Here is a 13,720-nt window from a genome sequence, read left to right on the forward strand (position 1 = left end):
CAATTCACAAATTCACATTATTTCTTAAAGCTCCTCACATTGGATCACGTGTTTAAACATTGATGTAATGGGTGCATTGAGCCCAACAGCTACTAGAGGCACTGCCATTAACCACAGTGATGAAACAAATATTGATTATTTAATTGTGTTGCGACACTGAATTGTGATAGTTCTTCCAATTGTCTTCGTGATGAATCGTTAGACCTCTCGTAATTATGTCACAAAGATTCCAAGAGGCCCATTTCAGTGCACGTTTTTATACCAATTTAGTTTTGTTTTAAGCATGGCCCTGATTCTAAAGCATTTAAGCATTTTATTGAAGAGAAGCCAAAACTAATTTTTTTTTGCCCCATTGTGAAATAATCAGGTAATGTAAAAAAAGGAGCTTTGGGGAGAGGAAGCGCAGAATTGAAGTGCATGGAGAAAGGAAACCCGCTCGGCCTTCCCAATGCAGTAACTTGACTTTTGGCTCGCAAGAAGGTGGCAGTACGAGAGCCTTTGCTGTTCCTTTCATCGATGCGGAAGTTCACAATTTTTCTTTTCTCGTCACCACCACCAGTCCTGTCCAAGAACACGCGCCCGATCCACACAACGATCCTGAACCCGCACGTGCACCTGATCGGCGAGGAGGCGGGCTGCATCGCCTACGTGCGCCTAACGCAGTACCTGGACGGCTCGGGCCTGCCGCGCACCCAGCAGTCGGAGGAAACGCGCGTGTGGCACCGTCGCGACGGACGCTGGCGCAACGTGCACTTCCACCGCTCGGGAGCGCCGTCCGCCCTCCCCGTCAAATAAGGTGAGCGGCTACCCGTTGCGTCAAGCCCCTTCGTTTGTTACACGATGTCTCGGCCCTTCCTCTGTTATTCCTTCTGTACCCTTGGCACTTGAACAACAATCAAAATTGTTTACGGAAAATTAAATAAGGTGAGCGGTGGCACGACGTGCCCCCCTTCCCCCCCCTATTTGAGGAGCCACTGAGCAACGATGACTCAAAAGGTTTGTGGGTTGTACCGCGTGCTGTTGAGCGCGATGTCCGACGTTTTTCCTCCCGTGTTGAGGGCTTCTTCAGCAAGTTGCGCTGCTGCTGTACAGCCCTCTGATGTGTTTTTGGGTTGTACCGCATGTTATTCGGCACGATGTCCAACGTTTCGCCACGTGCTGGGAGCTTCTGCGGCAGTGTTTTTCTTTCCGAATATTTTCGGTTTTCATTGTAAACATTTTCTATCTGGATGTGCTGGTTTCTTCTACACGTCAACTGTTGGCTCAAAAATCCCTCTTAAACTCTGAAGGCTTTTCTGGGTGCATAAATAATAACTAATTGCATGTAAATTATTATTTCTTAAATAGATTGTTTTGACAGAAATGTTACTATAAAAATGTATAACAATAATACATCTTGCCAAAAATGCAGTATTCTGAACATTCAATGAGCCCTTTCAGCCCACCTTGTCACAAACTGAAGCCATCACCCCCCTGAGTGAGGTCTCCACTTTGAACAGAAACATGATTAGAATCTGGGTGTTTTGAAAGTGGTCCAGTGCACTGCACTAGCACAAACAAACAAGCCTGCCTGGATCAAGATTACTATCTTGTGCTCTCTCAATGCTAATCCCACCGCTACTGGCACCACCACTGGCCAAAGCCATTTGTTGGACTCAGGAGATTGTGAAGGTTTGCAGAAGTTGCAATCATGTTGTCGTGACTTTTGAGTCTAGCCTTGTGCGTCACCGCTTTATCACCAATATTGCTTGTGATAAGGTAATGCTCTTAGTAGAAACCTTGTAACCCCAAATGATTAATTTATCAAGGTGGGTACGGTTGATTTTGTGGCTGAGATATGTGAATGATTGCATTGCCGAAGTGTGTAGCAAGGATAAACGATACTTTGACTGGGGTGTCGGCGTCACATTGCTGCAGTGTGGTGTGGGTAATTGCATGACAGCACTTTTAAAATAGTCGTGTTGAATATCAAGCTATGTGGTTGGGTGAATGATTGCGTATATTATATATGATTTGGAAAGTTGTGAGGCTGTACCGCGGAGTATGTTATTTTCCTGCATTGCATTGTGCGGCTGATTTGTTTGGCTACATTAGTTGTGGATATTTGCGGCTGCATTTGTGCAACATTGTTGATTGTGCGGTGCAGGTCACTGTGGCTGCTTTGTGTGGATGGGTAATTGAGCGGCCTCACCATACGATGTGAAGTGTGTCTGTATTGTGCAGAGCTGGAAATGTGCATGCCGTGTGTATCATCGCATTGCCTTGCTTAATATAAAATTCCGAGTTCGGTCATCGCTCATTGCCGATTTGCGTGGTGCAGGTCACCGCTCGACCGCTTAGCGTGGACGCGTCATTGCATGGCCGTGCTATAACATGCACTGCACACTGAGGGCAGTGCTGGCGGTTGAGTCGCCGCACTTTGCTGTGCGCGCGGAACGTTTTACCGACGTAACCCGGTGTGTGCTCGCGCGCGTGTGTTTTGTGTTGCCGTGTCACGCAGGCCGAGCGGGTGGTCTCGGCGATGGTGTGCTCCCTTGTGAGGCAGCCTCGAGCGAGCCGCCAACAGCGTCGCCCGCCGGGTGGCGCAGCAACGCATGTCGCGCCATCCCCTCCGCCCGGCTGCCTGCTCCGTAAAAAAAAAAGCACGTGACTCCATTGTCCTGTCGCGTCGCACTCTCTCTCTCTTTGGTGGATGTTTCAACTTGTTTCAGCGTACCGCACGGCGGCGCATAATACTTAAGCTAAAAAAACGGAAAAAAAAGTATATGTGTCATACATATAGCTGGCCAGGATGAAATTGTTGCATGAATTTTCTTAAGTACTGAAATTAAAATTGCAAAAAAAGGTAACGTTTCATATTTTTTTTTGTTTAAAAATTATCACCATGGCATGAAATTGTTACGTTGGTGTGCTTACAATTAGGTGTCGTAAATGGTATTGGATATGTACGTGAGCATTTGAATTCATCAGAAGTGATTTCTCGTGGAGGTGATGCAAACAAAAGAAGCATCATGCAGCTGTTGTTTTTTTATCATTATTATTACTATTATTAATGTTATTCTTACATGGAGGATCATCGTGTTGGGTGTAATTGTCATGTTGTAGACTGGGGAGGTTTATAAAAGCTTCCACTGAGAAGAACATTCAGAGGAACAGTCATTAAAGGTATCAAGCTGTGATGAAGCTTCCACTAATCAGAAGGTGTATTAGTTTGATAGAGGTTTCCGAAAACAATGCTTTTTTGAACGAACATTTTAATTTAAAAATGTTTCCGTTTATTTTTTTGTTTTATTTCCCCGCCCCCCTCCCCCCACCACCACCTCACGTAAAGTTCCTTGAGGCTGAAGGTGAAACGTCCCTCGCTGTGTGTGGTGTAAGGTCTCCTACGCGTGGCTGAGAATGTGGAACTACAGAAAGATCACAAACCTTTTTTCCCCGTTCCCGTGTGGAAACGGAGCTGTAGATTACGTTGGAGTTTGTAGCAGGGCGGGGGGAGGGGGTGAAAAAGACGGCGGTGTTGTCGAATTCTCCCCGTCCTTTTGCTCCCCCACACTTTACGAGGGGGCTAAGAGGCGCAGCAGAGTTGAGGGGGGGGGGCTCGCCACTCCTTCTGAGAATGCAGGCAGTTGTGCGTATGATGATGGCCGGTGCAGGGTATGTGGCTGGGTTCGAGTTATATTCGTTATTTTTCTTGTTTCAAGTCATCGTGGCAGTGCTGCGTTGAGTATCGGGGTCTGTTGAGTTGCCCCCCCCCCCCCCCCCCCAGAGTACTGGGGTGAGTGCAGAAGGCCAGAACACCGATGTGAGTGGGATTGATGAAGCCTTTTCTCGAAAGTGAACTTTCATATTTTTAGCATTGTAACATTTTCGGCAATGTTCTCTTTTTTGCGTTTAATTGTATTTGTATATTCCAGGCTTTAATTAAAAAAGGCTTTGGAAATTTTTTTTTTACAATTTCATATGTGTGCGAGAGAGCGCGTGGGAATTTTATTTCGGTTTTGCATATCGATCACTAATTGCTAGCAACTACTTTTTTCGTGACTATTTTTTGGGATTTTTTTTGTGCAATAACTTATTTCCATGATTGGTTTGAAATAACAACAGCACAGATGAAGCACTGCAGGCAGAAATAAGGGAAAGTAAAACAAGTTTTTAGGTTTATATGACATTTGAATTTGACAGTTATTAAATTGTAGTGTATTACATTTTAATACAATTTAGGTATAGATCGGTAAAAATAAAGAAAGTGCTGTTTTTCAGTGTATCACTATCATGTCTGATATGCAACTTTTAAACACATTGCAAACAGATTAATGCCTGCCAAATAAAGATTTAAATGCATGTACTGCTTATTTATTTAAAACAAAAATAAGAAAAAAACTTAACGTGAACTGGTATGAAATATTAAACATATTAAGTTGCAGAGCTTAATTAAAATAATTAACAACAAAAAAACGGTGTAATCAGTTAATCTTTCATTACAAATTGAATGTTATATTTGAACACGGTAAATGTAGCCTGCTCCGTTGGTTACCTTTTTAGAGTCTTGTATTTGAATTAGTTTTTTTTCTTCCTGGAATGCTTTTGAGTTGTATCATTTCTAAGCATGTTGTTCCATCGTGTTTTACTTATCTGAGCAACACAATGTGCAACTTTAGAGAGGGCGTCGACCAGTCCAATGCCTTCTTCATCCGAGCGTGTTTTTAGAGAGCAAAACGTGCACGGTAAAAAAATATATATATCTAGGATAACAAAAAAAAATACAAACGAAATCGTTGAACGTTAATCCATCTCGCGCGCGCGGTGCACGGCACTCCAGTTTGCAAGTCGTAACAAAATGTGCACGGGTGTTGTTTTTTTCGCTGAAGAGCTGATGTTGGTCAAAGAGAAAGGTCTGTGGGTTGGCAGGAATCGTTTATTGACTTCCTGAGTGCTTACATTTAACAACAACAAAAAATAGATAACAGTATTTTGTGAACTGTAGAACTTGGGGCGTAGTTACATTTTCTATCTGAAGAAGTAGAAGAGAATTAAATAAAAAAAGGAACAATTTAGGAGTGGATGCAAAATTGAGGCCGTTTATTTGCAGGAATGTGAAAAGATAGCAAGGACGATACCCGCCCCCCACCCCTGCTGCCCCCTCTTCCCCCCCTTTTGGTGAACATAGTCCGTTATTTTAACTCAAATAGTTTATAATCGCTTGCTGTATGCTGCATGATGACGTAGTGTAATGTTGTTGGCAGGAGTCGGGCTGCCTCTTGCGTTCTGTAACCCGTATGCCCGATTTGCTCTGCCCGTAGCTCTTTCCTTCAGGATATGTTCTTTCACTCTTGATTTTTTGGGACGTGTTGTACTTCGATATTTTTCCCTGCAAGACGTGTCGCATCTTGTAGAAAACAATAAATTCGCTTATTGAGACTGTAAAGAGGCGTTGCGTCGTGTCTGTGCGTGTCGATCTGCACGATTGAATTAATGCGCGAGTGAACGGTTTGTGTGCGATGTTCATTGGAATAAATCCTCGTCGTTCGGTTGTCATCGGTGGCGTAGTAACGACATTATCAGCTCAGGGGGTGCAGAAATCGGTCAGGTGGGGTCCCACTTTGATTTGCCTCGCACGGTCGCACAAAGACTCCTCTTCCCTAATTACATCATCATTACGCTCACGGTCTCAAACATTTAAAACAGTCTGCCTCAGCAGCAGACCACGCTTTCCCACCTGATGACGGACGCTTGTGTTGCGCCCGAAACGTGATTTTTTTTATTTTATACCTACGTGACTTTACCGAAAACACCAAAGAGTATACAGTATCTCATGTTGATAGTCAAAGGGGCCGCCAACTCGTAGCTTTGGCCACCAGGGAGGGGCAAGGCACCCCCTGCCCAACACGTGAGTAATGCTCCTGGCTGTCACGTGGCGGCTGACAATGAGGCACAGCTACTTCCAAGTCTTCCTTTCTCTGATCGTGGCCGATCGATTCCTGTCGGTCAACGTTTCGAGTTCTCCTTTGTGTCGTTAGAGGCTGCCCTCTTGCGTGGACAGCATCTACCTTTTGTATTCCTCCCCACATAGCAGTGCCGGGATTTTGGTGGTAATTTGTTGGCCTCCATTGTTTAACATTTCCAAACCAAAGAAGTCTGCATCTTTATCATTTGCACCAAAGTCTCTCACGTTTTCCTTGTGTTTTTGTCGTGGCAATATTCCCGGGATCCTTCTCGGCCAGTTCATCTCTGCAACCAAGAATCTCTCATCCTCCCCTACCTTTAGGGGTCCAGTCACGAAAACTTCAAATCTAGATTATCCAGCATTTAGATCCATAGAGTAAAACGGATCACAAATGCGTGGAATGGGATTTTTTAAAAAATATTTGATTGTTCTATATCTGAAAATATGCATTTAGGATAATGGTAGATAAACACACAACAGACAAAATCAACAAACTAATCAATTATTTATTCCAATCGACTTCATTGAATCGCGGTGGAATGGTGAACTGTGACGCGCATTTAAAGGAAACGAAGAGAGACAGGTTTTTTGGAACGCTAATTGCTTTTATTTTGAAACGTGGCTAGGTACGTGTGAGTGTGCTATTGACCACCCATATATAAGACTGCAATGCGCAATATAGGCACGTGTGATGCAGCACCGTCACCCCCACGGGATACAAAACGGTCGTGGTATCAAAAACAGTGCACAGGGTTATCGATGATCGCGTCACATTACAGCATGTTCAGTGAGTTACAAAACAAAGCGCATCCGCAATTATTAGGAGAGCGGCTTGCGTGCAAAACGCCGCAAGTGTCCAAATAAATGTCGTGTATGCGACTCACTCGGTGAACAACAACAGTACAGTGATGTCTAATAATAATTGCAGACAAAGCAGGACAGCAAATGTGAAGGTAAACTTTAGGAACGGCATGGCGCTTCTAAAAATAAGTGCCGCCGCCGGGAACGTTGACATCCTCGTGATAATGTCACGCGTGATATAGCTTCACGTGCTTTTATATGTTTGCCTATTATACATAGAGGGTGTGTGTTCTAAAATCCACGTAATGTCTTGCACGCGCTCCTACTCGCAAGGAATATTTGTATAAACGTAGCTTGTGTCTTCCGTTCCCTGGGTCGCGGTAAATTCAAGCTATGACTACAATTTCCGCAGCGAAATGGCCTGAGTCGAGGAGAGGTTGGGTGGGTTTGTGTACGTGCACCTAGCCTGGCACAAGTGTGTGAATAGGTATTTTTGTTGTTGGTGTGTATTGAACATCCGACTATGCCAAATGTTGACAGTGGGGAGCACAGGTGGTGCATCTGTCAGCCTTCTCGGTTAACCCCTGACACCTGGGTTTCTTCCGTTACCTCCTGCCAGCGAGCCTTCACACTTCACGTGGCATCAAAGTGCACCTCACCTGGCACAAGCGCCTGGTGGTGACTTCACCACTAAGTGGCGAATGTGTGTGTGTGTATGTTGTGTCTTAATAAACAGCACCTGCCCCAATAGTCCACGCTCTATGCGGGGGGAGGGGGGGTATTTTGACGCGTGTGTTTTGTAAGTGCACATGTGAATGTCTGGCTCTTGCCAGACACATTTATTGACTTTCTTTTACTGTCTTCGTGACGCAAGCGGCATTAAGCAGATGCGGTCTGGTCCGAAACGTGGCGCTTCTTGCTCAATTTATGGAGTAAGGTGAAACCTTGCATCTTATACATCGTATTCATATACAGTAGTAAGTTGAATGTATCCTAATCAGCTTAAAATACAATTTCCCACCCCCCATCATCTTCCTTTTCATTATCGTAATCCTTGACTTAAAATATTTCCTGACTACAGGAATTCATATTATCTGGGTATTTTGGTAAAGTCATGTAGATTGATCGCAACGTTGTAGTTTTTTGTTATTTTGTTATTTTCTTTGAACCTATCTACGTGACTTTACCGAAAGGCCCAAAGAATATCGTAATCTTTTTCATCTTCCTATTCACCATCATTTCCACAATCATCACCGCCACCGTAAATCATCCTCATCATCGAACATTGTCCATTCACTGCTGGGTGAATGCGAGCCTGCCGTGCTGGTTATGAGACACGTGGTCTTGGGCAGGACGCCTCCCTAGAGGGATGATGACGATGGCAGCCGAAGGCTTGGAACGTGCCAGGCAGGGCCGACCACCGTGCTGATGGAGCGATTCGGATCGTATGCAAGAATGTCCAACGCCAAGCAGGCCCGGGCAATCTTTGTCTCCCTTACGACAACCAACACAGTCCAAACAGACCACCGCGTGTGCCAAGGACATACAATCCTCGTGTTTAGTCGAGTCGGCCGACACGTGACCAAGGCTTTCCAAATCGCACTTAGTTGTGCATGGCAGTTAATGGTAGGTGCTAAGGTCATAGACAAGTGCTTTTGCAATTAATAGCGGTGATACAATATGAATACACGGCTGGGCTTGTGGCGTTGGCGATGCCTTTGATTATGTAAGTACCAAATTATCACGACCACTCTTCGTCTTCGCCAGAGAAGGTCTGTCGATATGACATTCACTGCTTAATGCCACGAGTCGCCACTAGGGTCCCGTTGCGTGAGACCTGCTTAGATTAAATTATAACAACGTTCGCGGACCAGCCCTCTTGTCAATCCACTGCTGAGATGAGGGCCTATGAACAAATTGGCCAGAATATACCCAATATCAGATTTTATGGGATTTAAGCAGGGCTGAGCCTTGGTAGTGCCTGGATGGGTGACCTGCCATCAATAATGTTACAGGGCGTTGCGTGATTACGTTGTCAGCAGAGGACTTTCCACATTAACTCGCTCGCACTAACTAACCAGCGCGGCTTTGTCTCATACCTCCAACGACTAAGATTGCCACCTGTCCAGGATTAACCCGCTGCGGGCGTCTTGTGGTCAAGTGGCAGGAACTCGTTTGTCCCGAGATCTGTTGGCATTTCGTTGAGTTGTATTACGGTGCACTTGCACAGTCTTGATAGCGGTAGGCTGACTGAGAAATATGTCTGGGTTTGGTCTGCTGCGGAAAAGGTGGCATCCCTAGCCACAACCCTGCCTCACACTGCACTCTAAATCATTACCATAAAATGTGAGCCCTCTGCCAAACACCCGAGCGCCGTGGCCTTCTTTGGTTTCATCATTTCTATCGCGATGTATTCTTTGGCATGTACACTATAGTGATATTGTTATCCGCACAATAACAACAACAAAAAACCATGTTGATCCAGCAAGCCGTGGGATCCGCACTAATAACATTAAACCGCAAAGTGTCTCGGGATGAAAGAAGAAAAAAGGGGGGGGGAGGGGGGACCGCACAGAACAATACGTGAGCCTTGCTTGGAGCTCGAGTGCAAATCCGGTACGAGTAATGATACCCCCCCCCCCGATGCCTTGGCGGATAACCCTGGAGCTTTCTCCACGTGAAGAGGCTATTCGACGGCCGGATAAAAAAAACCGCTCGTTCGGACCGGAAACAAATGACTACGCGCAAACAGAAGTGCCCTCGACAACAAGGCAAAGGGAACGCAAGAGGAGGCACCAGCATGGCTTTGCACGTCCAGATGCCATCACCAATCTCGCGCGATATTCCGACAAGAGCCTTTTTCCTCACAATTCACCAAGTGTCCATCAGTATCGCCAACCCATTCGGATAACTTGGGACGAGAGCACAGAAAATGGGAATGTACAAGAAAAAAAAATCTCGAAAATCCCAGTAAATATGTGAGTTACGATATTGGGCGTTTGTATAATTACGAGAAATCTTTCAGAACATTTTCTGTACTCGGGTCCCTGTTATTGATTCTTCGTGTCATATTTACACACTACATACACGCACATATCTGCACAGTCCACATGCTTAAGATTGTCATAGCAATCAAACCTCCACGGCACATACCACATACTCTATATTCCTTCTTGCAGCATGTGTCATACAAGTGAGGTGCCTAGTAAAAATTTTCAAAGGCAATTATTCACTTAAAATAAATTCTAAAAGCTTTAATGGTCAATATTTCCAACCGGAAATTACTAAAAATGATCCAAAGCACTTATTAATAATATAAAGTGACTTTTTTTTACTTTCACGCGTAACATATCGCGGTGTTTTGGCCTGCTGGCTTACTTAGGAAATATCCTAAACAAACATTTTATTATGTCCAACGTATTCGATTTTCCCTGCATGAGTTCGCTGAAACAAAAACTGTATATAACTTTAACAACATTCATATCCGGGAATGCTTTCTTATTCTGTAAACAAAATAAATCTGTAGCCTATATATTGTCACATCCCAAATTTCCAATCGAAACGCCCGCAGAAGGCGGTGCATCACCGCGTGTTAGAGAGCGGCTGACGGAAGACGACTTCACAGAACTAATTCTGAGACCCTTTCAGTTGTCCCCCCGTCCATGCTAGGTGGTGCACGACGGTTAACCCAAGTATTTTTTTTTATTCGCAGGGCTGTAAATATTTCAAATTGTACAAAAAAAACATGTATTTAACGAGAGGTTTTTGCGTGTGTGTGTGCAGTCATTGATGACTTGGGCTGATATCGTTAACACCCCACTGTTAAGAAACCAGATTATTCACATCTAGCTTTAACGCGCATTCAAACGCAGGATATCGTCAGTACTCATGGTGCATCGTTCTAGATCATTGGTTCTTGACCTTTACCTGCAGCCTTTGCACCCCTTTGGTTCTCAATCGTAAAAAAAAGATGTTCATAAATAGAGGTTTGATGAAACAAAATAGTTGTGCTTACGTGCCCTGTTCTTTAATTTGTGTTTCGATGATTTACCTTCTACAAAAATCTGGCTGTGTCTCGCACCCCCAGAAAGGGCATATCGCACCCCCAGGGGGTGCACCCCAGGTTAAGAAGAAGAACCACTGCTTTAAAGGCTATCATGAACCCTTCAGCCACCTACAACCACCTCTTTGGAGCCCATATTTCAAAGTTTGTTTCGAGCCTCGACTGTAACGAGTAGGCTTCTCGCAACACTTTCAACAGTGTTTGTTGTTGCGGTTTCTTTTTGTATCGCCACGAGCGGCGATTCAACCTTGAGAGACCGGGCGATGCCTGCTGCGTTGTACAATTGCAAACACGGAATTATTTAAGTCGTCCTTTCTGCCAAAACGGTGACGATACACACATTGTACAGTCCGCGTAAATAAATGAATTTGTGTTCGTTGTTATTACTATTGTGCCGGAACAATATATTGCTTCTGTTGATCCTTTAAAACCTGACAGTTACGTAACGTGAAAGCTATACATGTCACGGGCTGGTGCGCGCGCGTTAAGGTATTTATTATTCAGCGTTCGTGGCTGCATCGTGTAACGTTCCTCTCTGTCTCTGCGCATAATTTTAAATGCTACAGCGCTCGCGTGTTCCGTCCGCATTGAACAGCAGCACTCATCACAAGTCGACACCTTGGACACGTGAAAGAACCGCACGCATATCTGGGTGAGAGGGTTAATCTTCGTGTGTCGGTGTGTATACGAGGGGGTGTATGCGCATACGTGGGAGCGGTGGTACCGCGGTTAGCGTGCCGCACTGCGAACCTGGCAACCCGAGTTCGGTTCCCGCTCACGACCAACATCAGTGAAGATTAATTGAACCGGTCCTGGGCCTCCCCTAGATCGACTCGGCCTCAAATGAGTACCTGGTGCGGTGTGGAAACATCCCCACTCGGGAGACGAAGGCGGCCGGGCGTTGTGCTGGCCACCCACGTGTGACGTGCCGGCCTTCATAGGTGCTCGCCAACAAGCACTTGCCCCAACAGTCTGTTAACGCTGCACGGGGGATCTTTGTCTTTGTGTGCGGATGAGGCTCGCGAAGGGTGCTCCTGGAAAGTTGTCGGCAGCCGCCCTCCAGCAACAATGGGATTTGGAGGCGCGACACTCGGCAATGAGCAGAGTACCGGGCCGCTCAGCAACAAATTGGCACGGTGGTGAACGAAAGTGGCGCATTTGTCGGTCATCTGGGTCAGTTTAAACCTTCACCACCAGGAGCAGTCCCGTCACCTCATGCCAGCGAGCCTACCGCACTTCAAGAGGCCTCAAAGCGCACCTAAGATGACACGAGCACCTTCACTGCCACTGAATGGAGATGATAGGCCGTTGTTTTTGTGCGTTATGGTCCATGCTTCCTTAATAGATGCTTGCTAACATCACTTGGTCATCGAGTCTCCGCAGTCATGTTGCATCTTTGTATGTGCTGTGATTGTGTGTGTGTGCGTGTGTGCACGGATGCACCGGTTTGCTGTCTCCTCTCGACAACAGAGACGTCGAGAAATACAGTGAAATACAGAGAGACAAGGGACATGCAGACATGGAGACATGGAGACGACAGACACAAAGAGAGGCCGAGGCACAGAGAGAGGTGGAGACGAAGAAGGCACGCGTACAAACAACAGGGAACAGAGGTGCAGTGACAGCTTGACACAGAGACACGGGGGTGAGACAGAGGGAGACAATTTTCGGCGAGGGGCCGGAATCAAGCGGCTTAAGTGAGGGGTGGAGCCTCTCGCGCACAGACGGCAGCGCGCACATCTGAGGGCAGCTCGCTCGAGACGAGACAGCGACCGTGAGGACCGATCACCGGCTCAGGCCCTGCCAGCCCCTGGGCCTCGTGTTGTGATCCCGACTCCCGTCCACGGGGGACACGAGGCCCGGCGAGCCCCGGTGCGAATCGACCCTCGCCGCGCCCCCGCGCTCTCCGTCTGCGGCGGAGCTCAGAGACCTCCGTCTCGCTGCACCTCCAAATCCTAGACGGCCACCGCAGCCCCCAGCTCCTCCAGCTCCTCCAGCCGCCGCTCCGATCCCTACCCCCACTCCCGTTCTTTGCTCGGGGCCGAACTGGAAGATCCGCGGCGCTCGCGAGCTGCCGAAGGAGCGCGGCAGGGTGCCCGCGGACCGGCGCGCCGCCGCCGTCGAGGACGACGACGCCGGCGACGGCGTGGGGTGGCCCGTGACACGGTCGCGCCACTCCTCGGGCGGCCGCGGGAGGGTCTTGCGGCGGGCGGCCGCCAGCACGGCGCGGGCCACCATCGCCGGGGCGGAGGTCGTTTGGAAGGCGGCGTCCACGGAGCCGAGCGGGGAGCGCGCCGCTGCCTCCCACGGCGAGAGCCCCGTGGGGGGCAGGCCGGAGGTGCTGGAGGAGGAGAGGGCCCCGCGCGGGCCCGAGGGACGCGGGGACAGCGGTGACCACGGGTAGGGGTCCGAGTAGGCGGAGAAGGCGTCCTCGGCTTGGGGCTTCCATGTGAAGTCCTGCGGCGTGCGCGCGGTGGACAGGGCCGACAGACAGACCGACTGTTGGATGGAGGGACAATGAGGAACAACAGACAAGCGGGAAGGCAGCCGCCGCGCAGGGAGCCGGCACCAACAATTGCCAAAGCTCAATGGTCCTCTACATACAAAGCTGCTAACGGCCAATTAAATGAGTGGTAACATTTGGAAGATAACCAGGGCACCTGGAGAAAACCCGCACATGTGAGGGGGAAACACTCTATCCCATACAGACAGAACGGGTGGAGAACACATTATTGCTGTATTCTCCTGGTAAGCCAGGCCATGGAAATAGTTTCCCAACATTTGTGCGATCTGCCAACCCAAGAGAAACAGGCACAGAGACAAAAAAAAACATGGAAAAGACAGCAGACTCAAAGTGAGAGAGACTCATGGTCATGGACCGTAACACAGAAACAGAGAGACAAAGAGATCTG

At 47.4% G+C, this 13,720-nt stretch overlaps 2 protein-coding genes across 41 annotated transcripts in view; one reads left to right on the plus strand and one right to left on the minus strand.

Annotated features, from left to right (window-relative positions):
• LOC133350540 (calcium/calmodulin-dependent protein kinase type II delta chain) overlaps positions 1–5,425 on the plus strand; it is a 70,325-nt gene extending 64,900 nt beyond the window's left edge. For all 40 annotated transcript variants that reach the window (XM_061564942.1, XM_061564943.1, XM_061564963.1 and 37 more), the window contains 2 exons: positions 560–796; positions 2,501–5,425. In XM_061564942.1, coding sequence (XP_061420926.1) covers positions 560–795 — 236 coding nt within the window. In that variant the 3' untranslated portion in view covers position 796; positions 2,501–5,425. The remainder of the gene's footprint in view (positions 1–559; positions 797–2,500) is intronic.
• Positions 5,426–6,505: 1,080 nt separating this feature from the next.
• LOC133350539 (synaptopodin 2-like protein) overlaps positions 6,506–13,720 on the minus strand; it is a 52,647-nt gene continuing 45,432 nt past the window's right edge. The window contains exon 8 of the mRNA XM_061564919.1: positions 6,506–13,265. Coding sequence (XP_061420903.1) covers positions 12,594–13,265 — 672 coding nt within the window. The 3' untranslated portion in view covers positions 6,506–12,593. The remainder of the gene's footprint in view (positions 13,266–13,720) is intronic.

This window comes from Lethenteron reissneri, chromosome 34 (assembly GCF_015708825.2).
Source record: "Lethenteron reissneri isolate LAM-NWPU_2019-01 chromosome 34, ASM1570882v1, whole genome shotgun sequence".
In the NCBI taxonomy this organism is placed as follows: Eukaryota; Metazoa; Chordata; class Hyperoartia; order Petromyzontiformes; family Petromyzontidae; genus Lethenteron; species Lethenteron reissneri.